The sequence below is a fragment of the Manacus vitellinus genome, unplaced genomic scaffold (assembly GCF_001715985.3).
Source record: "Manacus vitellinus isolate BGI_N305 unplaced genomic scaffold, ASM171598v3 scaffold_120_pilon, whole genome shotgun sequence".
Classification (NCBI taxonomy): Eukaryota; Metazoa; Chordata; class Aves; order Passeriformes; family Pipridae; genus Manacus; species Manacus vitellinus.
Window position 1 is genome coordinate 170,785 of NW_021938898.1, and position 24,377 is coordinate 195,161.

Sequence of the window (24,377 nt, forward strand, 5' to 3'; positions counted from 1 at the left end):
GGAATGGGTTGGGTTGGAAGGGACATTAAAGCCCACCCAGTCCCACCCCCTGGGCAGGGAACACCTTCCACTAGCCCAGGTTGCTCCAAGCCCTGTCCTTGGACACTTCCAGGGCTGGGGCAGCCACAGCTTCTCTGGGCAACCTGTGCCAGGGCCTCCCCACCCTCCCAGGCAGGAATTTCTTCCCAATATCCCACCTAACCCTGCTCTCTGTCAGTCTGGACAAGCCACCTTGCTGTGCCTCAAGGTTTTCTATTCTCCTGTTGCACTGGTGGAACAATCCAGAAAGCCTCACACAACCCCCCTCCCCTCCAAGGGGGCTGTTCAGGGTGGTAACAGGCTCTTAAATTTAGGATCAAATTCGATCTGGAGTGAGTACCTTTGGCAACAGAGTCTGAGCAAAAGTTTGGGATCTAGGCACAAAAAAAAAAATGCACAAAAAAGTAAAATACACTCTCCATTCCGAGGGTTAATAATAAATCCCTGGGGAAACACTAAACCCTTGTCAGCTCCAGCACAGCCACAGCAATCAGGATCTCCCCAATTTCATCTTGCAGGGAGTTGAAAGCTGCCTGTAAAACTGAATTACACCCTTCCCTCCGTGTTTATAAAGGGCTGGCAGGACTGTGGAGGAGACAGTGGGTGATTGTCTGACAACTGCTCTCCCTGGCCAAGAGGCAGGTTTTGGGTTTCAGCTCAGCTTGAAAATAATCTTCTCAGGCCATCAGGTCCTGTCAGCTCCGTTAACCGGGTGAATCCACTGCTCCCAAGAGCCAGAGCTGAGCTGCCCTCACACCCCCCTGGGAAATCAGGGGCTCTCTGGAGCAGGGAAAGCAGGAGCAGAGCTCAGAGGTTGTTCTGCTGGAACTTTCTGCTGCTCCCAGCCTTGCCAGGGCAGCTATGACCTACATCTTCCCCCTCGGCCTCACACAAATCCTCTCCAGTCCTAACCCCAAGCCCCTGTGCTTTCACCTCCCAGCCTGTCCCTGCAGTGCTTCCCACACAGCCAGACACTGCCAGCCTGGGAATTCTCCTTCCCACCAGCCAGTCCTGCCACAGAAAGGACACCCAAGCCTTTCCAAGCAGCATTTCTGTGCACTAAGGGACGTTCCTTTGTGTCCCTTTCCCCAAAAGGACAGGTTTATTTGTTCCAGCAGGAGCCTGGCCCTTGCCCTCCTCATTTACACCAAAGAGCCCTGCTAAGGAGCTGCATTAATTCCCATTCCCACTCCTGAGTTCAGCTCCAAAGGTCCAAGGACTGGAGTGACCCCTCTTGTTCCCTGACCCTTCACCTTGCTGTGTGCAAGCTCAGCTGTGCCTGGGCTGCTCCCCAGGATTTGGGGCTGTCAGGAGTGACAGAAATCCCAGGGCTGTCCCGATTTACAGCCAGGGGTGAGCCCATGTCAGCAGCAGGGAATCCCAGGGATACCCTGGCACCCTGACCGTGCCCCCCCTGGGCATGGAGAGGACAAACTCACTCAGGTGACACCTTCCCAGCAGGGAACTGGACTCTCTCTACACCTCAGGAGCAGAACAGGCCCCCACACTGTGCCCCTCTGCCTGAGTCTTCCCGAAATGGAGGAGCTAAGAAGCCAAGCTCCCACTGCTCCCACGGAAAAGCTGCCTCCTGGAAGCACTTGGAAGAGCTTGTGTGCTCCTGAGGTTGTCTCCTTTTTTCCCTAATAAGGGAAATTAGGGGAATAAACCAGGACAAATATAAAATGCAAGTCTAATAAAGGGTAACACCCCTCCCCAGGCCCTGCCTCGCTGTCCCACCTGCCCGGACTGTTCACAACGTGAGCAGCAGCAAAGGCCAAACCTTGGGCATTCATCTATTCTGTGAGAGCTTCAGGTCTGCACATCTGCTGCAAACCAGGCTGGCACTTCCAGCCCAACCCCTGGGGGGGGGGGTTCACTCCGTGATTGTGTCGTCAGTGCTGGCAGAAACCAGGAGAGCTGCCTGGAAAATTCCCAAGGTGGGCGTCGAGAGCGGGAACGTGACGGGGTGGGGAACCAACCTCAACGGACAAAAGCCCTTCCTGAGCTCCCCTGCCCTGCCCTGCCACGGCCAGGGTGGTTCTCCCCATCCCACCCCCCCAAACATCCCGTGCCAGGGGTGCCAGGGGTGGTACCTTGTCGGTGGTGACGGGCACAGGGGCCGGGGGGAGGCTGCTGGGAGGAGACTCCGGCCGCTTTTTGTGCTTCTGTTTAGGTCTCTCTTTGTCCTTCCGACTCTGGAAAAGAAATCAGAGAGCACTGGAAGGGTAACTTTCCCTCTGCTGAGAGTTAACAGTTGTAAGGGAAAAGAAAGGAGGGTGTGTAGGGGTGGATTTACAACCATACATTCGTAGCCCTCTTTCCTTCTCCACCCATCCACACGAGCCCGGGATCCCTTCCCCCCACGTCCCAGCTTCTGGCTGGGAGCATCCCCACTATCTCTGCCCCAGCTGCAGCCAACATCTGGAGAGCAGAATACCAACAGAAGCCCCAAATCACTTCATGGTAAGATGATAGGGAAGGACTTAACAAGCTCTGGCTGATTTCTGGAAACCCGAGCTTTGCTCTTGCCATTTCCCCAAAGGGACCCTGTGCCCCTTTGCCCTCCCTCTCTGGCCTCTTTTCCAGGGTTTCCCAGACCCACCCCACCCAGAAAACGGGAGGACCTCGATGCCAGCACGTGCTGCACGTGCACAGGTAGAGAGAGCAGGTGGTGGAGAGCTCAGAGCCCACCCCAGAGACCCCCACGTGCCCCCTCCCCTCCCTCCCAGCAGCTGCTCTGGGTCTGGCCCCGCTGACACGACACAGACTGCTGGGTTTGGTTTGTTCATCCCTGTTTTATCCTCTCCCTGAAACGCCAGAAATGTGGGATTCTTCAAACTGCAAACCAGGGGGAAAGCCCTGGCTGGAGAAACAGAGTCCTGCCTGCCCCTGGTTTTCTCTCCATGCCCCTGGGGAGTGGTGGAGAAGAGTGGATGGGCAGGACTTGCTCCATCACACATTCCTGCTTCCTCCCTGCCTTCCTCATCTTCACACTCCACACTGAGCTGACACAGGAGCTTTTCCACACCACAAATACCAGCTTAAAAAACGTGACTTCCTTCACTGGAGCTGCAGGAACTCCTGTGCCCAGTTCCAAACTTCCCAGTGTGGTCACTGGTGTGGGGACCAGGAGAGCTGCTGTTGGATAAACACCTGCATGACATGCAGGGCTTGGAAAAATCCATCCTCCCACCTCCCAGACTTTTTCTGGGGGGGGAAAAAAGCCTATTTTTGCACACACTACCCTGGCATGGGTGGTTCATCCTAGAGGCTGAAGTGCCCAGCCTGGGCTGAAGGTGTGTTCAGAGCAGTCACATCAGAATTCCCTGGCTCTCCAGGAAGATTCCTGATTGCTCCCTCATGCAGGAAAAGCCCTGAGGCTGCAGCTGCCAGTACATGCCAAAGTTGGGATGCTGGCAGGGAAAAGAGGCAATTCCAGCAAACATCTGAGCTGCACTGTGTGTTTGGGGGGAGGAGAGGAGAGAGGGGGATAATTAGCTGAGGAATCAATAGAATAAACCAGAAAAAAGGGGGCAGGAGGGGGGACAGGGCAGGAGGAAAATGCTGGAGAAGGCAGGTGTGAAGTGAAGCAAAAGTGCTCCAGAAATCAGCACCTCCCAGGGTGGGTCTGGCTGAATTTCTGAGCAGGAGGGAGGCCCATAATCCTGCCACGATGCCAAGGAAGATTTCACAAGGATGAACCAGTGAAAAAAAGGAGGCAAACCCAGCCTAGAACTTCACAGCACTGCCAATATCCATCATTTTATCACAAAACTCCTGGCATTTGCAATATCTGTTAAAACTTCTGTTCCTAGAGCTACAATATTTCATAAGAATCCCTATTTTCTCCCCCTCCCTCCCTTTTTTTTAATACACATTTCCAGCCTTGGCAGTGAAGAAGGAAAGCTTGGAAATGTGATTTCTGCCAACTAAACTTGCTGAAAGACAAATTCAAATTAAATCTTTACTAAAACTCATAATGTTTTAAATACTTGGGGGCTTCTTGTGCTATAAATTCCCAGTCTCCTGGGTTTTCTGGGACAGGAAGATGGGAAAACTGTGGCCCAGCTCATTAAGCAGCTCCTCACAGACCACGTGCACACCAGTGTTCACTGCTCCTGTCACAGTAACAGTTTTTAATATCTCCATCTCGTTTTACAAATGGGGAAAACAGGGCATGCAGGACGAGAGGATTTCACAGAAAGCCATCCATAAATTCAGAGGGAAAGTCAGGGATCAGGTGGACACACATTTCCCACCTTTCCCAGGTGCTGCCAGTGCCACTCGGGGAAGGCAGGAATGGAAACCAGGAGCCAGACACCTCATCATGGCACCTCTTGCCAAGCAACTTGCACAGACCTTAAACTTCCTGAATACCACAGAGCTCATCCTCTCGTTCTCAGCCCCCTGAATCCCAAATGGATTCCCACGAGGAAGCTGCAACAGGAGGGAGCAGGAGGCACTGAGTGATTTAATGCCACATGTCGTGGGCAGGATGAGCCAAGGCAGAGCCAAACCACTCTGGGGGACGACAGTGAACCCACCCACGTGTGGGGGAAGGCAGGAATGTCCTGCCTGTCACGACAGTGATGCATAAACCCCTTTTCCCCCCCCGATTTCACCACCAAACTCACACCCTCCAGCTTCAAAATGCTGGCCTGGAAAAGCTCCCTTTGCTGCCAGCACAGAGCTGGCTCTGTATGAGGGTGGGTACATCTGTCTGTGTCCTGCAGGAACCCTGCCTGCACAACAGGGACCAGATTTCTGGAATGCCTCAGCTCCCAGATTTCTGGGACTCCTCAGCTCCCGTTCAGACCCTTCGATAAATGATCAGGTTTTCAGAAAAAAAAAAAAAAAAAAGAAAAAAAGATCTAAACGCTGGGGATTGAGCCCTTTTGAAGCTCTGGCCTCGACTGCACGTGCTGAGCAACTGCACTCAAACTGTTTGGGCAAATCTGTCCCCCAGAGCCCAAGCTCTGCTCTGCTCCAGGGGCTGCTCCGAACCAGAAGCACCACGCACACCTTGCTCCTCCACGGGCTTCCCAAGCACCTCTCCCCTTCCACACCACGTCCTCTCCAGGCTCTCCCTGCCATTTCTGCTCAGAACCCACAGGACTGGGCACCCAGGAGCTCTCTGGGCTCGAGCTTTGCCCAGCCTGGGTGCCCCACTGCCTTTGCACGCTCGTGTCCCCCCCTCCAGTTCATCTCTGACACCTTTGGGTGCTCAAAAGGCAACAGGATCCGGTGAATTCTTCAGTATTCCTGGAGAAATGCAGTCTCCTGTGTTCAAACAGGTAGGACAGCCAATTCTGTCACCCCGTGGGTGGGGTTGGGCTGCCCCCAGACCACGGTGCTGGTGGGAAGGTGACGGCGCCTGTCATGACCATGGCACTGAGAGCTGGGCTGCTCATCCCTCCTGGACACCTGACAGACCCTCACCCAGCCCAGGGGCTTTGAAACCTGTGGGTTCCCCCTCCAGGAACCAGAAAGCTCCAAAAGCTTCCTTCAGGAGCCGCCGAGAGGGGAGGGCAAGGCGAGGAGGGGGAACCGGCACTTTGGTCCCCTTTTGGTCCCCACCTTGCCTCCCCGGCACAGAGGTGCCAGGAAACTTCCAGGAGACTTTATGGACAACATAAACCACAGGCAGGAGCCAGGCCTGCCTGAAGGAGGAATCAGGGGAGGAGGAGGAGGAAGGAGAGAAGAGGAAACCTCTCACCACCCCCATCCCACCTTTGCCAGCCCAGCCCAGCCCTACCTTGCCCGGCGTCCCCCGCGGAAGAGCTGCGGGCTGCAGGGAAGGGGAACCTGCCCCCAGCACCAAACCTCACGGAAAACAACCTCTCCCCGTGCAGGATTGAGCAGCTGGGGCTTGGCATGTGGGCACGGAGCGGGGCAGCCCCGGGGCGGGGGAGCGCTGAGGCCGCCGCGATCGGGCGTGACGGCGGCACAAAACCCCCCTCTGGAGCTCCCCCGAGCAGGAGGGACCAAACGGGAGCTCCCGCTGCCAAAAAGGGCCCGGGAGGAGCTCCTCCACCTCCGGCTCCCCTTCCCAGAGCCCCCCTCTCTTCTCATCTGCTGGACACCAGCAATTGGATCGTTCAAAGGAGATTGGGCAGAGGGAAGGAGAGAGAGAGGGAAGAGCCGGGAGCTGGGAAGAGCCAAGTGGGCTCTGCTCCCTCCCTCCCTCTTTCCCAGGCTCTCTGAACTCCCACACCCGGAGGAGAAGGAGGAGGAGGAGGAGGAGGAGGTCTGGCTCCTGGCTGCAGCCACGGCAACAGCAGTGAGGAGGAAGGAAGGCAGCACGGGACGGAGGGACACGAGGGATCTCCCTGCGACCTCACTGTACCCGGGGCCGTGCCAAGGGCTTTGTGGCTTTGCCTTAAAACACCCTCCAAGTGTGTGAGAGTTTTCCAGCAGGACACACAACCAGCCCTCTCCAGGCTTTGTGTGCTCCCAACAAACCCATGCAAGTAGCCACTGGGAAAAAAAACATCCCTTTGCCCTCTGTGCCTGTGTGGACACAGAATTCCAGGGCCGACCTCTGTCACCAGCCCCTCGGAGACCCACTGGGATTAGATTTCAGCACAGGTTGCCCAGAGAAGCTGGGGCTGCCCCTGGATCCCTGGAAGTGTCCAAGGACAGGTTGGACAGGGTTTGGAGCAACATGGAATAGTGGGAGGTGTCCCTGGCCATGGCAGGGGGTGGCACTGGGTGGGCTTCAAGGTCCTTTCCAACCCAAACCATTCCATGATTCCATAAGTGCCTCCCTCTTTCCTGTGTTCCTGGACAGGGAGTTTTCCTCTCCCTGCAACGTTCCATTATCCCAATTACAAGCTGATTGATTTTACTTACAGGTTCCAGGTGTTCCCTAAGAACAACACCGGACGAGTGTCTCCCTCCAAAAACACACTGGGATTGGGACATGCCCAAAAAACACAGCAGTGCCTGTGCTCCTGCCTGCTCCTGGAGGGACAAATTTCGTTTCCAAGGCCTGTGGCAGCTTTTTCAAGCAGACAAAATAGGTGACAGAACATCTGTGCTCCATTCGTGCCCCGTGTGCGTCATCCCTGGTATTTGGCTATTGTTTCTCTTCTTTTTTTAAGTCCTTCTTTTTTTAAAACAAACCAACCCTGCAAAGGCTCCCACAGAGGACACACACACACTGCAATACCAGCCCCAAAGAAATAAAGAAAATAAGGCCTGAGGAAAACCCAAAGGCTGCAGCTTTCCCATTTTTAAGGCCGGCACAGAAGGAAACGTTTGGGAAATGCTGCAAGAGGGGGGGGATGTGAGGCTGACGTGCAGTCCCATGTCACAATTGTCCCTTGTTCTGCTGAGAACAAGACTCTTCACAAACCCTGGAATTACAGCAGGGCTTAGGAGCCCAAATCCCAACTGCTGAGCCCCTCCTCAGTCATTAACTCCGAGTTTTCCTCGGTAAAGTCTGAGCAAAGGGAGCACCTGCAGCCCAGGTGAGGCTGCACCCACTGTGCTCTGCTCACCGAGGAGTGACCAGCTCCTGGCATCGCCTCCAGCTCCAGCAGGACGTGCCCAGGCAGCTGCACAGCTGGACAGGCTCAAGGAAAAGCTGCTGTGCTCCAGGAGCACTCCCAGTTCCAGGGGAACACGTGCAATTAGATCATGCACGGCTGGTCACGTACTCCCAGCCCAGCTGGGAAGGGCTGGCTCTGCTCTGGGTACCCTCCCAAAGGTCTGTCCCCACGCTGCCACACTCCCAGACCTTCCTCCTGCACACTCCTAGACCTTCCTCCTGCACTCCAAAACTTCTCCCAGACCCGTAAACCCCCCGGACACCCCTGGAAGCTGCGAGCGCCTTCCTCCCCCTGCCCACTCCCTCGGCCCCTGCCCGTGCCCACTCCCCCTCCCCGGGTGGAAGGAGCTGATTTTTGCACTCGTGCCAAGCAATCCCAGCCCTGGAAGGGGCCTCCACGGGATCTGCTGCCTCCAAAAAATCCTCGGGCAGGGGAGACGGGGAGGCAGCAGCGGAGACAGACGGAAGTCCGCACATTCTGGGAGGAACCCGAGCTAACATCGTGGCAGGAGCCTCTGGGAGCCTATAAATAACCCCCAATTCCTCCTGTTTTCGCTCTCCCCCTGGCGCTGACCTGCTTTTCCAAGCAAATCTGGGAGCAGCCCCCGCTCTACCTGCCAGGCACGTGACTGTGCAAACACAGCAGCCCCGGAGCAGCCCCAGCCCTGGCTCTGTCGGTGATAATTCCAGCTGAGCCTTCCAAACCCCCATCAATCACCCTGATCCTGCCCTTTCCCCCCTCCCTCCTCCTCCCCCCTTGGCTTGCTGGATAAAAATAGCACGTTCCAGTACAGCCCAGCACCTTGTGCCAAGCGTTCCCTGACCCTGGCACAGATGCTCTTCCTCCCTCCCTCCCTCCCTCCTCCTCCTCCTCCTCTGCCAGCAGCTGAACACACAAGAGGAGCAAACACTCCCCGTGCCCTCGTGGGCAGGATATTTCCTGACTCTTTGGGATTGAGGTTTCCTTGTTTGCCCAAGCATCAGGTAGGGCTTGGGCAGCTCTCCCAGCTCCTCCTGGCCGGGGTGGGCAGCGTTTCAAGCTGGATGTTGTGGGATAACCTCTGTAAATAAAGGCAGAGCTGTCTTTCCTGCCCACAGGATTTATGGGCTCTCAGCTGGGCAGTGTCAGTCACATTAAGTGATGGCCACACTGCCTTTGGAAAGCCTGGATGCCCTCGGCCTCTGGAGATTGGGCTGAGATCCATCAGGCCTAGACCACATAACCCACCAGAGAGCTGTGGAGCTGCTTTTGGGATGTGGGTCACTGTCACTCCCACTCCAGATGATTTACATGCTGTGGATGCCCAGTGCAACAGGACAAAAACAAACCAAAGGGAGCAAACAGGCAGAGTGAAAAGATTCCTGCTGGGACTTGCAGGGACGTCACCAGCTGTGTTTGTGCAAGGGAAATGTGGCTTTTGACTGGAGTAGAACATAACCAGGGGTTGTCTGGTAAAAGAGAAAGCTCTGGGGAGAGCTTATAGCACCTTCCAGCAGCTAAAGGAACTCTGGACAACAGCATGGAGTGACAGGACAAGAGGGAATGGCCTCGAGCTGAAGGAAGGGAGGGTTAGATCCACGGTGTGGTGGGTTTTTCACATTGCAAAATTCGTGCCCATCAAGGGGCAGGAAAGATTCTTTATTCTGCTGCCACCTGCCTTAGAACCTGAATCCTCAAAAAAACATGTCCTGCCTTTTGGGGCTATTTGTTGTTATAAATAACAACCACACAGGAGCCTCTGGCCTCCTCATCTCTTCTGGCACAGCCCCCTGTCAGAACCTGCCGGGGCTCTGCCTCACACATTCCCTGCTGCTTTTCCTTGAAATGTGAGCGTTTGTCACGTGAGCCAGTTGGTTAATGATGAACCTTGGTGTGCTGTTAACGTGCCCTGTAACCCTGCAGCAGTTTTGAGGAGCACACCTTAACCAGCAGAGTTAAACAGCTCTCGCCCCAGCCAGACCTGGCACTCGGTGTTCCTCCAAATAATTGCTTAATGGAGATAAACTTAATTTTCACAGGCAGACCAGAACCCTGTGGCTGGTTAATCTGACTAACAAAACACTCCCTAGTTTACACTAATTATTGTTCTTGCCTGCAGTTAACCTGCTGGGCACTAATCAGCATTTTTTTTGTCCTTTAAAACTTAAGACTGGGGGATCTGAGGACAACGACCTCCGGTTCTCGAGCTGCTGTGTTTCAAACCACTCTTCCACCTTGTTCCCCTCGTGGCTGTGGCTCCCTGGACCAGCAGATCCCACGTGGATCTTACCTTCTTTGGCCTGTCGTGGTGGGACACGTGTTTCTCCTGGGTGGGGGACGTGGAGCGACTCCTCCTCCCAGCGATGAAGGAGCTGCTTCCAGAGTGCCTTGAGGTCTTCTGAGGGAAGTGGGCCAGGACAGCAGGTGGAGGGGGGAAAAAAGAGAGAGGAAAGAGTGTTATCCAGCCCAGGTTTCACTGTTTCAATCAGCAAAGTTACAGTAAATGGTCTGTCCCCCCCATGCCGGGGCAAACCCAGCCTGATTCCTGACTCCGGGATTCCATGGATATAAACAGCACAGAGATCCAACTCTCCCAATCCTCAGCTCCTGGTGGCCCAAGGACACTTGTCCAAGGAAGGCCCAGCTTCCAAGAACCCACCCTGTTATCCAGGGAAGTGGCAGCAGCAGTGTTGTTATTCCTGAACTCTCAGTCCTGAGCTGGAACCCCTGGGGAAGGAAGGACTCAATCCCTGTTTGCCAACCCCAGGAACCCCTGGGGAAGGAAGGACTGACTCCCTGTTTGCCAACCCCAGGAATCCCTGGGGAAGGAAGGACTCAATCCCTGTTTGCCAACCCCAGGAACCCCTGGGGAAGGAAGGACTGACTCCCTGTTTGCCAACCCCAGGAACCCCCCCCCAGGTCCTGCTGGCTGGAAACCCCACACAGAGCCACACTTGGGCCAGACACGGGTACCCAGGGGCAGGAGAGGTGCCCTCCAGGTGGATTTGAGGGACATCCCTCACTGGGTGTGACAGTGCTGACAAGCAGGAAGGGAAGTGGGAAAGGCCAGTGGCAAAGGAGCCTCTGGGATGGAGCTGCAGGGAGAGGATGAAGGTTCCTTTCAGCTGGAGGGGGGACAGAAGGTGTCTGCTCATCATGCAGAACAGGAGAAGGGTTCCTCTCTTCCCTCTCACGCTGTAATTAACGGGAGAAATCCTTTGCCCTAAATATCCCTCAAAATCCGAGTGACCCCACATCCTTCTGGGCTGGCTCTGTCCTGAGGGAGAAGCTCTGGCTGTTCTGTGTTGCCCTCATGCTGAGGGTGCCTGAGCCATACCCCTGATTCCCTGGAGCATCAAAGCCCTGGAGCATCAAACCTCACGGCTGCTCTGCTTCCCCGGGGCACAGAGCAGGTCAGGGAAGCCAAAACTGAGGGGAAAAACTCAAATAATTCAACCCCTAGTTTGGAAAACGCCTTTAAAGATGCTACAGAAAGGCAAAACTGCTAATTAATCTCAATTATGGAGTAACTCAGAGTGAATGGCTGAAAGGGGAAGCTGGCTGCAGCCTTGCTTGTGTTTTCCTGGCATGTCTCACTGCTCTGAGCACAGACCCAACCTAAAAGATGGAGCCAATGCCTTTTATATGACAAAAAAAAAAATGAAATTCCATGGCAGAGAGGAAGAAAAACTCACCATTTTATTGAAGTGGTACTTGCAGTAGCCACAGTATTTGACATTGTCGACTTCTAGGACTTCTTCTTCACACAGGAGCCCAGCCATCTGTGCACTGAAACACAGGCAGTCAGCAGGAGGATAAAGAGAACTGGGACAGCCAACACCACCAAAAAGGGCAAAGAATAATTCAGGATACCCAGGGCAGGGTCTGGAAGTTCCCTGTTCTGCTTGGCCAGGGTGGGGCCTGTTTTAATTCATGCCGAGATCTTTGAAACTGTCAATATTTTTCTCCCAGTTTCTCTTGCAGGGTTTGTTTTTTTCTGGAGGGAGGCCTGGGAGATGGGTAATAATTCCAACAAAGGTATCCTAGGAGCCAAGAATCCATGTAAAGCAGGGAATCCCCCCATCCTGCTGATGGGGAATGTTGTTTTCAGGCTCTGAGGGTACTCGAGGGTATCAACCTTTCAAATCACACCTTTAAAATCTTTAAAATCACACGACAGGATCCTCCTGCATGTGCTCTGCTGGGAAAGGAACATTCCTGGCTCGTGACTCATCCCTTCCCTTCTTGGATTCCACAGAGCCTGAGGGAAATCCCCAACCTTGCTCTGAGCAGGGAAAGCTCCCTGGAGAAGCCTCAGAACTTCCCCTCCCCAGCTGAGCAAGGAGGAGAAAGCTCTGGCCCAAAGTGAGCCCAGGGGAGGAACCCGAGTCCCCACAGCACCCAGGGAGGGTGGCCTCAGACAGAGCAGCCAAAGCAGGAGGGGGTCCCAAGGGGACTCACCAGGTGACATGGAATGTTTGGGGACTCACCAGGTGACATGGAATGTTTGGGGACTCACCAGGTGACATGGAATGCCTGAGGACTCACCAGGTGACATGGAATGTTTGAGGGGATTCACCAGGTGACATGGAATGCCTGAGGGGACTCACCAGGTGACATGGAATGTTTGAGGGGATTCACCAGGTGACATGGAATGCCTGAGGACTCACCAGGTGACATGGAATGCTTGGGGACTCACCAGGTGACATGGAATGCCTGAGGGTACTCACCAGGTGACATGGAATGCCTGAGGGGACTCACCAGGTGACATGGAATGCCTGAGGACTCACCAGGTGACATGGAATGCCTGAGGGGACTCACCAGGTGACATGGAATGCCTGCCGGCAGCCGTGCCGGTTGCAGGCCATGCAGGCTCCAGAGGCAGCTTTGCTCTCCCTGCCCTGCTCCTCACAGATGTAGCAGGTCTGGGGGAAAAAAAAGAAAAAAATAGGAAAAGTGCTGTTCAACAGGAGACAAAGCTTTCAGGAACCCATAACTCTGCATCCAGACATCTCATGGACTCGTGGTTTGGGTCAGGAGGGACCTTCACGGTCACCTCTGTCCTCTGCCATGGGCAGGGACACCTCCCACTGGGGCAGGCTGTCTCCTCTGCATTATTTCTCAGTAAAACACACAAAATCTCTTCCTTTTTGCCCCAAAAAACCCAACTGTGTCCAATCAAAATGTGGAGGAACCACCACACAACCCCACGGCTCAACCAAGAGACTCCTCGGGCCGCAGGGATTCGGGGAAGAGAGACACAGAGGACCAACAGGTCGCTTGCAAACACAGGGATTCACTTTGCCAGGTGTTTCCAAAAGGGCTCTGAGCTCCTGGGAACTAAACCAACCCAGCCAGGAGCCGTGGGGGGACGAGCTGAGCCCCCCAAAAAAGCCAGGGTGGGGAGGGAGGGTCTCACCTTGTTGAAGCGGTCGTGGGGGACGTACTGCAGGACGATGGGCTCCATGGTGAGCACGTTGGCAAACTGCACCTCTGGGATGTACAGGGCACACACCACGTGGGCCCAGCCTGGGGGGGCAAAGGGGACACCAGAGGGTCACACAGGGCACCCCAAAAAGAGCCTCCAACCCAAACAGGTAGGAAAGGTAGTGTAGGATTGCAGCCAGCCTAAGGGAGATGTTAAGAGTTGAAATGTGCTTGTTGGAACTTGGTTAGGAATCAAATCCTAACAGAGAGATACCACCTGCAGATTAACTGAGCAAGCAGAGATTTCTGGGGGAAAAGACAAGTGCAGCACTGGTGGTTCTTAAAAGCACCCCCTGAGGACTTGAGGGCCAAAACCCAGCCCAGGGAAAGCATCCAGGCAGTAAATGATGCTGAGGGGACAGGTTGGGCAGACAAAACCCAGCCCAGGGAAAGCATCCAGGCAGTAAATGATGCCGAAGGGACAGGTTGGACGTGCCCCTGGGAACAAAGCTCCCTTTATGGGCTCTTATCAACGGGGAGAGGAGGCAGCTTTTCAGCAAGCCCGGTTAGATCAGAATCTAAATCCACCAAAATCACACTTGGAAGCTGAAATTCCATCTGGCCAGGGCAGGAAGGAGAGGGTTTGAAGGGCAGGAGTGTTTGGGGGGCTGATCCAAACCAGTGTGGGTTCTGCACTGGGAGGATTTAGTGAGAATTAGGATGGATTCACCTGGGCAGGGGGAAGCAAACTCCAGGATTATGGGATCATCCAGCACTGCCAGTCCTTGGGCTGCACAACTCAACAGTGACATGGCTGAAACAGCCCTTGGGCCTGTCTGTGACAGACCTGGCCACACCATGTCATAACACATCAGGAAGATGTTACATTATTATAAATATTATAAAACAATCCCCCAACACAATGTTTGTGTTGCATCAAAGGCTCTTGGCATTTGTAACCAGCTCCAGAAGATGGTTCCACAAAATATTGTGGACTCAGCACTCTCCAAATATGGGATTTATCAGGACAAAGGCCTCCTTGCCTAATTTCACTCTTTAAGAGCAGGCAGGTGCAGAGGCCTTCCCAAAAAATAAGGTTTTGGGAACAATGAGGTTTGATTCCACAGCCAGGAGCACCGAGAGCCACAGGCTCTGACCATCAGAACAGGACTTCCAGCACCTGAGGATGAGAAGCTCCAACCATGAGCAGGGAAATCCTGCATGGAAAAACACCTTTCCTGCACCCTGGGATGGGGACTCGGTGCTGAGGCTCTGAGAACTCGGGGATCACCGTGCAAATAACTCAGCAACTTCCACACCACCCACTGTGAAACGACTCCTGGGAGGTTAAACCCCCAAAATCGCACATTTCAGGGCTGTGTTTCAGAGCCAGCCCCAGGTCAGGCAGGTCCCCCCCTCCAGGGAAAGGTCTTCTCCCCACGGAGAAGCTTCAGGAAGCGAAGTTTACAAGGAAAAGGCAGAGTTTCATCCCTCTGGAGCCTCCAGCCTTCCCTCCCCAGGGCCTGGTTTTCCACCCATCCCAGCTACTCACCCCCGTTGTCCGTGCGTTTCAGGGCTCCATCTTTGTGGGGGCACAGCTCACACCTCTTGAAAGGAAGCAGAAACAACAGATTAACCCCAACTCTGAGGGGCAGAGGGGGGCAGAAAAGAGATGATTCACTCCCAGCCCGCTCGGGAACGCCGAGGCTTTCAAAGAAGGGAAGTGGGAGAAGGGCTGAGCGTGGTTTGGGTGCAAAGAGGTGCCCTGACACAGCTCAATGTCGCCCTGACTGAGGTATTTAAAGCCTCAGCCCAGGCCCAAAGTGAACCTTGACTCCACGGGGGCTTTTTTAGAACGAGCTTGAGGCTCTGCGGTCGGGGAGCAAAACTGAAAGTCGTGACTCAGAGAGCAGAAGGCAAATAAAGAGAAGCCACCGTCTATCTTTGCCCCTTTCCTTCCTTCCTCCTCTCCTTTTCTCTGGTGGTGGTTTTTTTTCCAGTCCCATGACAGGTGGGTGAGGCCATCATGGCATTTTTGAAGGACTGGGGGGAGGGTACCCTGTGACACCCCCCTCCAAAAGGCTGAGGTGTGGAGGGGAGGGCGTGAGGGTAATTTTGGGGTGTTTTTTCACACTTGGGTGAACACACTGCCCAGCCCTGAGAGCTCCTCCCAGGCTGAGCTGCCTCCAAAAACAGACACTGTCTTCTCACAGCATCACTCAGGGAAAATCTCCACCTGCTTTCTGCCTTCTTTGACTTTAAGAAAGGCCCCAAAAACCTGGGGGTTTAAACCTCTCCCTTCCCCGACAGAAAGGTCTGACTTGCTGAAACACCAAAGCAAAACAGAAACTGCTTTTCCGTGAAAAATGTGCTTCCTCAGAAAGTTTTGAAATGAGGTGTCTGGTGTCAAGAGTGAGATGTTGGACCTGGTGCTCTCTGCTGTCGTTGCTTTGGTGCAGTGAGCGTGACAGGGCAGGGGATCCACGTGCCAAAACCCACCAGTTTACTGAGTCATGGAATCGTGGGGTGGTTTGGGCTGGAAGGGACCTTAAAGCCCACCCAGTGCCACCCCCTGCCATGGGCAGGGACACCTTCCACTAGCCCAGGATGCTCCAAGCCCCATCCAACCTGGCCTTGGACACTTCCAGGGATGTGCAAGTGTTAAATAAGAGAGGAGGGGACAAAATCCATCTCCCTTTCCCCTGCAACTCAGCGAGTTCAGGACGGAGAGACACGGCCACAGGAGATGCTTCTCGCTGGTTAGGTCCGGGCTCCCACAATTACTATGGAAAGCCCGGCAGAGCCGGGAGAGAACAAGAAGGGAGTTACCCGAGACACTGTAATAAGAAATTTGCACTTGAAAAGGCCCCTCCGCCCTCAGATCAAAGCCGCTCTCCCACCACGCGATTAGCGCAGCTCTGATTGTAACAAGAGGGGTTAACAGCTCCATCGGCCCCACACAGGACTTTTAACAGCCCTGCCTCGAAATGACAGCTAAAGCCCTTCACATGATCCTCACACCAGAGCCCTCCGGCCATCCCGGCTCCCGGGGCTTCCCAGACGATTGGATTACAAAGTGGATGGGGCTGGGCTTTCCAGCCCTTCCCAGCATCCAGAGCATCCTTTAGGGACCCGGAGCAGGGATTAGGGCACCTCTGCCTCTTATCCCACCTGCGCGGGCACGGGGGGTTTTAGTTCAGCTCTCTGGGTTGATTTAAAGCAGGTTGAGACGGGGAAGGTTTTAAAGCTCCTGATCCCCCCGGGGCTTGTCTGGGATCTACCAAGTGAAAGCCCTGCCTGGAAGTTCAGGGCTCCCGAGGTCTCTTCCCGGGGCTAAAAAGGGGATGGAGCCCATCTTTTGAAGGGAATATGAATGAGACACGGAAATGAACGGTGCAGAAATCAAAACTGTGTTTTAAAGCACACGCTAAGCACTGCAACACCCTCCCTGCCTCCGTATCTCATTCTGAAAGCAAAACTATCAATATTTAGCCAAGGAAATTAGCATTTGTTATGGCCAGAGCCCGTGAGCTGCCTTAAGAACCTTCTATGAAGGCAGATGTGCGAAGAAAAACACTGTTGTTTTTCACAGGAGTCGGCCACACAGTCATTATGAAAGAAATACAAACATCAGCTCATCCTGCTGCTGGTTTTGTGTGGTTTGTGCTCAAAGAGCAGCGTCTCTGCCTCAGAGTCCTCGGGGCAGTGTCTGCAGGCCCAGAGTGCCTTTGGAGAGCTGGAGGAAACCGGGTAGGGAGGAGCAGGGAAACCCCAGGGCAGGGGAAGGGTCACCCCCTGCACAGAGAACAAATCAGATGTGTTTTAGAATCACAGAGAGAGACCTTAAAGCCCACCCAGTGCCACCCCCTGCCATGGGCAGGGACACTTTCCACTCTCCCAGGTTGCTCCAAGCCCTGTCCAACCTGTCCTTGGACACTTCCAGGGATCCAGGGGCAGCCCCAGCTTCTCTGGGCAACCTGTGCCAGGGCCTCCCCACCTGGCTCCCAGGGAGGAATTTCTTCCATATATCTCACCTAAACTTCCCCTCTTTCAGTTTGATCCCACTCCCCCTTGTCCTGTCACTCCAGTTCCTGACCAAAGTCCCTCTCTGGTTTCCTTCTCCAGGTGCTTCCTCAGACACTTCGCCGTTCAGATTCCCTTTGGATCCTTTGGAAGGTGCTGTGAGGTCTCCACACAACCTCCTCTTCCCAGGGCTGGACAGCCCCAACTCTCCCAGCCCCAGAGCTCCTGTTTCCAGCAGCAGAGCCACTCACAGACCTCACACAACCCGAGCCATTCCCCTCACTCTGCTCACGCTGCTCCTACATCAAAGAGCCCCGTTCTTTTTAAGTGTTTCCCCATCTGCCTGTCTGTTGCTATGACTGCTGGTGCTGAGCTGAAAAGGTGAGGGATTTAGATAGGAAACCACCCCCCCAGCCCTGCCCGGGGAGGAAGATTATCCCTTGCTCAGTTCTTAGGGCTGAACACCACGGGGCTGAAGGGCAGCTCTGACACCCACCACGGGCTGCCCAACAGATTTAACCCACCCAGGGGGGGTTAAAATCAGGAGCCACCCACAGGGATGTTGTTTTCCTGACGCCCTGGAGGCAGTTTGAGGTGCATAAAGTTACGGGGAGAGGAAAAAGAAGTCACAAGGAGCACAGGTGAGGAGGACTCGTGTGCCCGAGGACTTTACACCGAGGTGGAAAGCTGAAGAACTTCCCTGTGCACGGGGCAAGGAGGCCCACGAGACCCAAATTCCTGCCATGGAAGTACCTGCAGGATGTAAAAGCACTCACAGACACATTTAATCTTCACTGCAGAGCACATAAAAGCAGCAGCTCAGGGCGGGCAAAGGGCCGAGGGCCCGGCCCTGCCTGCAGCCAGGAAAGGGTTAATGCCGTGTGGGAAGCGTGGCTGTGGATCCCTAATTCCCCCCTCCACTCATCCCTGCCAAGTTCTTTGCCCATCTGTGAACCAGATTAGACTTTTGGAGTGCAGCAGGCAGAGCCCAGCTGGGCTGGAGCGGGCTGGGAGCTCCGGCTCGGGCGGATCCAGGGATCCCGAGAGGGATCCCGAGAGGGATCCGAGGTCACCCCCGGCCCCTTCCCAGGTGTGCACCCCAAACTCAGCTCAACCAGCTCAGCACTGCCATCAACAAACCCTGCTTGTGCTGGCTGTGCCGAAGGGAAGCCAAAGTTTAATTCAAAGCCACCTTCCAGGAAGGGAAGGGGAGAAGCTCTCCCAGATTTATCCCACATTTTGGGGGCTGTGGTTGGAAGTGTCCAAGGCCGGCTTGGACGGGGCTCGGAGCAACCTGGGGCAGTGAGTGGCATCCCTGCCTCTGGGTGAGCTTGAAATCCCCTCCAAGCCAACCCCTGCCATGATTTGGGGCAGGAAAAGCAGCATCCCTGGCACGAGTGCCCCGTTCCAGAGCCTCAGCAGCTGGTTGGTGCCGCTCAATCTGATAAGGGCTCACGTGGGGAGCTCTGGCAGAGAAGCTGCTGTGCCATAAACCCCCCCCAGCCTTGTTTACTGCACAAATAACTTGGCCACACAGCCCAGGCCTGGCCTGATTGCTCCCACCCTCCTGCCTCACCGGGAAATGCCGGAATTAATGAGGAACATTTGGAAAGGGCTTTTTGCTCTTAAACTGCTACCCAGACACAAACAGCCCCTCTTCCTGTCATCTTTCTCTCTGCTCTTTTACAGCTCAGGAGACTTTCTGTGCTGCAGGGGGATGATCATCACCTGCTGATGATCCCAAAGGGCACTGGAGGGGCTTTAAAGGTGCCCTCCAACCCAAACCTGTGAGTGAGATGTGAAAGCCGACCCAGCACGCTCTGCCAGCACACCAATCTCAGGTGATGCCAACCTCCCTCCTCCCCAAAGCTTCCCGAGGAGCTGAGCAGAAAAAAAAGCCCCTTTGAGAAGAATGCCATGAGGTTTTTTTTTTTTGGAAGATTGAGGTCTCCAGGCTCGACTGAACTCACCACCCGGGCGGCTCTTTCCTGGGATTCACATTTCCGACAGAACCAGGGGCCGGTGGGGACCTGGACAATTCCATAACAAGCTGAGGGGAAAAAAGCAAAAAAAAAAGACTTCATTAGAACCATCTTTAAATCGACTGTTTCATTTCTTGGGTGTGTATAAAAGTTTGCAGGGCTTGGAGAAACCTCCTCCAGTGGAAGGTGGTTTGTTCATGGTGGAACTGGACGAGCTTTAAGGTCCCTTCCAACCCAAACCATTCTGTGATTCCATGTCTGTGAGAGCTGTTACTGCTCAAAAATTACGTGTGCAATACATATTTTACTCCCATTTCCAGTTTCCAACCCCGTTCAGCTTTTTCCAGGAGGTCCAGTGTGACACATTCATTCAAGTTTTCAAGCCCATGCTCCAGTAGGAAAAGCTCCCATGAAAATCTGGCCTAGATGGGAATGGAGCAAATCAGAAGCTGTGCTTAATTCTGGCCCAGGGAACACAAATGTAATTTTTTTTACTTTTTAACTTTTCAAGTGCCATTTCCAGTGATCCAGGCATTAAACTGGTGACATGGATGACAGGAAGCACCCAAAGCACAATCAGGACTAAGATAAAAATCTCAGTGTCACGAGGGGAATCATCCCAATGGGAATTCAGAGGGACACCAACCCGAATTCCCATTTACCCTGCACGCCCTCCACCTGCACATCACCTCCAGCAGCTTCCAGGACCAGGGAATTCCCAGAATCATGGAATAACCTGAGCTGGAAAGGACCCACAAGGAGCATCAAGTCCAGCTTCAGGTTCCCTACAGCTCCTGCTGGGAACAGGTTCTGTGTGAACACAACTCTCCAGGTGATATCCCAACAGAACTGCTGGGTTTATCCAGCCTTATCCAGCCCCTCTGGCTTCCTACATCACTCCTGGTGCTCTCAGGGTCCCTCTCTGCAGCTTTAAAACCAGCTCCCATCTCTGCTGCTTGAAGGCTTTCCACCTTCCTCGGTGACATTCCCCCTCTAAGCATCCAAGAATGGTCATTGTGAGTCCCAAAAGAAGCATTTCTGACCCTAAAAGGGCTTTTGGCCACCACACAGGTGGGTTTAAAGCCACAAAGGCAGTGCAAGGATCGAAGCTGTGCCTCTCAGGGGAGGGTCTGGGAGTCTCCCAGGGAGGGAGGAACAAATTATCCCTCCTTTACTCCACCTCCCAAGCAAAGAACAAATCGCCCCTTCCTTATTCCTTCAAGCACAAGCTGGTGGTTGGAAGGGAATCCCAGTCCTTCTAGACACTTGAAACTGGGTTGGGCAAAGCATCTGCAACTCCCCTGCCGGAGGCAGTGCCTGGATGATCCCCAGGGGCAGCCCCAGCAGGTTCCCTCCACCTCCCTAATGTCCATTATCCCACATCAGCCCTGGGGGGGGGAGGAAAACAAATGGAATCTCAATGGAAGGAGCTGCCAAGGCCCAGGGAAATGGAAAGGACATGAAAGCCCTGCCAGAGGAGCCTGCTTGGGTCCATCTTTAGCAGTGGCTCAGGGCCAAAAAACAAGCACTCAGCTGGAGCCAGCACGAGCTTCTGTGCCCGCTGCTTCAAAGGGGGGAGAAAACAAGGAAGAAAACAAGGGGGGAAAAAAATGCAGAACACGAGCTGAAAAATACGATTTGTAAGTGTTCTTCACCGGCCTGTTAGAGCCTCCATTTCCCATCAGATGGTTTTGTTCATGTTCTGCATGTTCTGCCTTTTTTATAATTTTTTTCTTTTTTTTTTTTAAACTGGAAAGATTCTGCTTCGAAGAGGAAGAAAACAAGGAGGGGGGGAAAAAAATGCAGAACACGAGTCGAAAATGCAATTTAAAAACGTTTCTCACTACCTTATTCAAGTCTCCATTTCCCATCTTCACATTTTGAATTTTTTCCCTGGAAAGATCTTTAAGCACCAGCACAGAAAGGGGGGCTGATATCTTTAAGAACCTAAGCCCTAATATGTAGCTACAGGTTTGGTTTTTAAAAAAAAAAAAACTACAGGGTTCTTTCTTGAGCTGCACAATCATTTCAAAAGGCAACTCTGGTTTTTGTGGATATTCAGGCAGCACAAAGAGACACCAAACCCGTGTGTGATGGCACGGAATGACACCACACGAGCCAGAGGATTCCTTGCAGTGGTTTGTTTCTATTTAAGAAATAAAAAGCCTACCAAAAACACACCACACCACTGCCAGGGGCTGAGCAGGCTCAGAAAGAGGGTTGAGAACATCCATCACACACTGCTCCACTCTTATGAATTATTACATCCTGAAAGACTCTTACCAGACCTAAATAGACTGTTGTGCTTCCTACACACACAAACTCAGCACAAACTGTGCACTGACTACACACAACAGTCTCTCTGAGACTATTCCTGCCCCTCTGAAACTCTTCTTGGATATTTCCAACTCTTCCTGCTCCCCTGAAACTGTTCTTGGATATTTCCAACTCTTCCCGTTCCCCTAAAACTCTTCTTGGATATTTCCAACTCTTCCCGTTCCCCTAAAACTCTTCTTGGATATTTCCAACTCTTCCTGCTCCCCTGAAACTCTTCTTGGATATTTAAAACTGTTCCTGCCCCTCTGAAACTCTTCTTGGATATTTCCAACTCTTCCTGCTCCCCTCAAACTGTTCTTGGATATTTCCAACTCTTCCCATTCCCCTAAAACTCTTCTTGGATATTTCCAACTCTTCCTGTTCCCCTAAAACTGTTCTTGGATATTTCCAATTCTTCCTGCTCCCCTGAAACTCTTCTTGGATATTTAAAGCTGTTCCTGCTCCCCTGAAACTGTTCTTGGATATTTCCAACTCTTCCCATTCCCCTGAAACTCTTCTTGGATATTTAAAACTCTTCCTGCTCCCCTGAAACTGTTCTTGGATATTTCCAACTCTTCCTGTTCCCCTAAAACTGTTCTGGATGTTTAAAACTGTTCCTGCCCCTCTGAAACTGTTCTTGCATCTCTGAAGCTGTTCCTGCCCCTTGGGAACTGTTCCTGCCAGCACACACAGGTGTTTATGTTTTTGGGAATGGGCATAAGGATGCCAAAGCCCTTCATCTCCCTTTTCCCCCCCCCAAAAAAAGAGAGGGGTGGAGAAACCCGTTCTCTAGCATAGGGTTTGATGAGTTAGGGGAAGAAGGGAAGAATTACATCAGCAAAATGAAAATAAATGTCCTTTTGGAGAGCCCCTTGTCCTGTCGGGTCACTGGGAGGCACCCCCAGGACTTTAAATGGAAAGAGGGGAGATTTTGAGCAGATATTGGGAAGGAATTTGTGCATAGGGAGGCCCTGGCACAGGTTGCCCAGAGAAGCTGGGGCTGCCCCTGGATCCCTGGAAGTGTCCAAGGCTGGGTTGGATGGGGTTTGGAGCAACCTGGGCTAGTGGAAGGTGTCCCTGCCCATGGCACTGGATGAGCTTTAAGGTCCCTCCCAGCCCAAACCATCCTGGGATTCCATGACAACAGACACCCAAGAGTCACCTCTGGGTGAAGAGAACCCCCTGTGAGCTTCACTGCCTCATTTACCTCCCCTTTAGTCACCTGGTTGTGACTTCTGGCTGCAGCCCTGAGCAGGGACACACCAAAAACAGGGGGAGCAAAAGGAAGCCCAAGGTCCTGCTCCAGCCCCTGCACTGACAGTGGGAAGGGAAGAGCAGGACCCAGGGACAGGGATAGAGAAGGATCCAGGGATAGGGACAGAGAAGGATCCAGGGACAGGGACAGAGAAGGACCCAGGGAGAGGGACAGGGAAGGATCCAGGGATAGGGACAGAGAAGGATCCAAGGAAGGGGCAGAGCAGGACCCGGGGACAGAGCAGGACACAGGGACAGGGATAGAGCAGGACCCGGGGACAGGGACAGAGCAGGACCCAGGGACAGGGACAGAGCAGGACACAGGGACAGAGCAGGACACAGGGACAGGGACAGAGCAGGACCCGGGGACAGAGCAGGAACCCAAGGCAAGGGGCAGAGCAGGCCCCGGGCACAGAGCAGGACCAGGGACAGGGACAGAGCAGGAACCAGTGGGACAGGGACAGAGCAGGACCCGGGGACAGAGCAGGACCCGGGGACAGGGACAGAGCAGGACCCACGGGCAGCCGGAAGAACCAGGAGCGAGCATCGGGAATGGCTGGAGAGTGTGCAGGAAGAGGCTGGAGATGTGCTGGTAGATGGATGGGATAATAATAGATGGGAAAACAGACAGGCCAGATGAGCCCAGAAACCTTCGTGTTATTCCAAACAAACCAAGCAAGATAATCACCGCGCCTTTCTGCCGGCTTGGAACGGAACGCAAATACCTATTTTAATTCGTATTTTTTTTGTTCAGACACCCGAGGACAAACTTTCCGGCCCGATACCGTGTGTTAGGGGCGTGCTGGAGTCATTTAAAATGCAAAATAGCCCGTGTCGCGCTGCGAGGAGGAGGAGGAGGAGGACGGCTGCCTTCCTCTCTCCCTCCCTCCCTGCCCTTGCAGGAGCAGCTCCGGGCCCGCCGCCACCCCCGCGGTTTACCCCGGGGCCCATCCCCCGAACGGCCCCGGACCCGAGGGGGACATCAAGCGGCGCTGCCCACGCCATCCCCCCCCCAAAAAAAAACCTCGGGGGGGGTCGGGCAGGGGGAAAGAGCCGCGGGAAACTCTCCCCCGCCCCGGTAACGACCCCCCGAAGCCCGGAGGTGTGCGCTGGCCCCGCTCGGGGGCTCACCCGCGCTGCCCCCGAGCCCCGGCCGCTGCCCCCTTCGGATCCCGCGCGGCTCCCGCCCCCGGCGCGACACCGTTTATTCGGAACAATAGGGCCCTTAAAACAAAGCTCCCCCCCGCACACACACACAACACATGTCTGCCCCGCGCAGCCCCCCTCCATCCGGCCTGCCGGGGTGCCCCGGTGTTTTGGGAGGGAAGGGGGGTGTCGGTGCGGTGGCCCGGGGGGTTTCGGGGGCGCGGGGCGGGGGGGTGCGGGTGCCCGGCGCTTACCTTTGGGTGCAGCCGCCCCACATTGCAGCCGTGCCCGTCGCAGTACACCAGCGGGTTCTCCGCCCAGCCCCGCTCATCAGAACAGACACAGCAGCCTCCCACCATCTCCTTCATACTTCCATGAGGGTTTCCTTCCCCCCCCGCCTCCCTCTACGCGCACACTCCTCCTCCTCCTGCTCTCCCTCCTCCTCCTCCTCTTCTTCTCCTCCTCCTCTCACGCAGCTGCCCTCCCTGGCTTCCACCGAGCAAGGGGGGGGTGGGTTCGCGGGTGCGACCCCCGGGCCGGGGCCGGATGGGGGGTCCCGGGGTTGGGGGGTGCAGGCGAGGGGGGTTCCCCGGCCTTGGGGGGGTGGGTCGCGGGGGCGCGGGCGGCGCCCGCGCGGCCCCAACCACAAGACCTTTAC

The 24,377-nt window shown here is 54.4% G+C and overlaps 1 protein-coding gene across 1 annotated transcript in view; it reads right to left on the reverse strand.

Moving 5' to 3' along the window:
* Positions 1–24,130, reverse strand: part of MLLT6 (MLLT6, PHD finger containing) — a gene marked incomplete at its 3' end in the record, with an annotated part of 40,664 nt that extends 16,534 nt beyond the window's left edge. Inside the window, 9 exon segments of the mRNA XM_029965858.1 lie at positions 2,133–2,234; positions 9,862–9,969; positions 11,267–11,360; positions 12,393–12,496; positions 12,991–13,100; positions 14,551–14,605; positions 18,992–19,071; positions 21,243–21,253; positions 23,990–24,130. Coding sequence (XP_029821718.1) covers positions 2,133–2,234; positions 9,862–9,969; positions 11,267–11,360; positions 12,393–12,496; positions 12,991–13,100; positions 14,551–14,605; positions 18,992–19,071; positions 21,243–21,253; positions 23,990–24,087 — 762 coding nt within the window.
* Between the last annotated feature and the right edge of the window lie 247 nt (positions 24,131–24,377).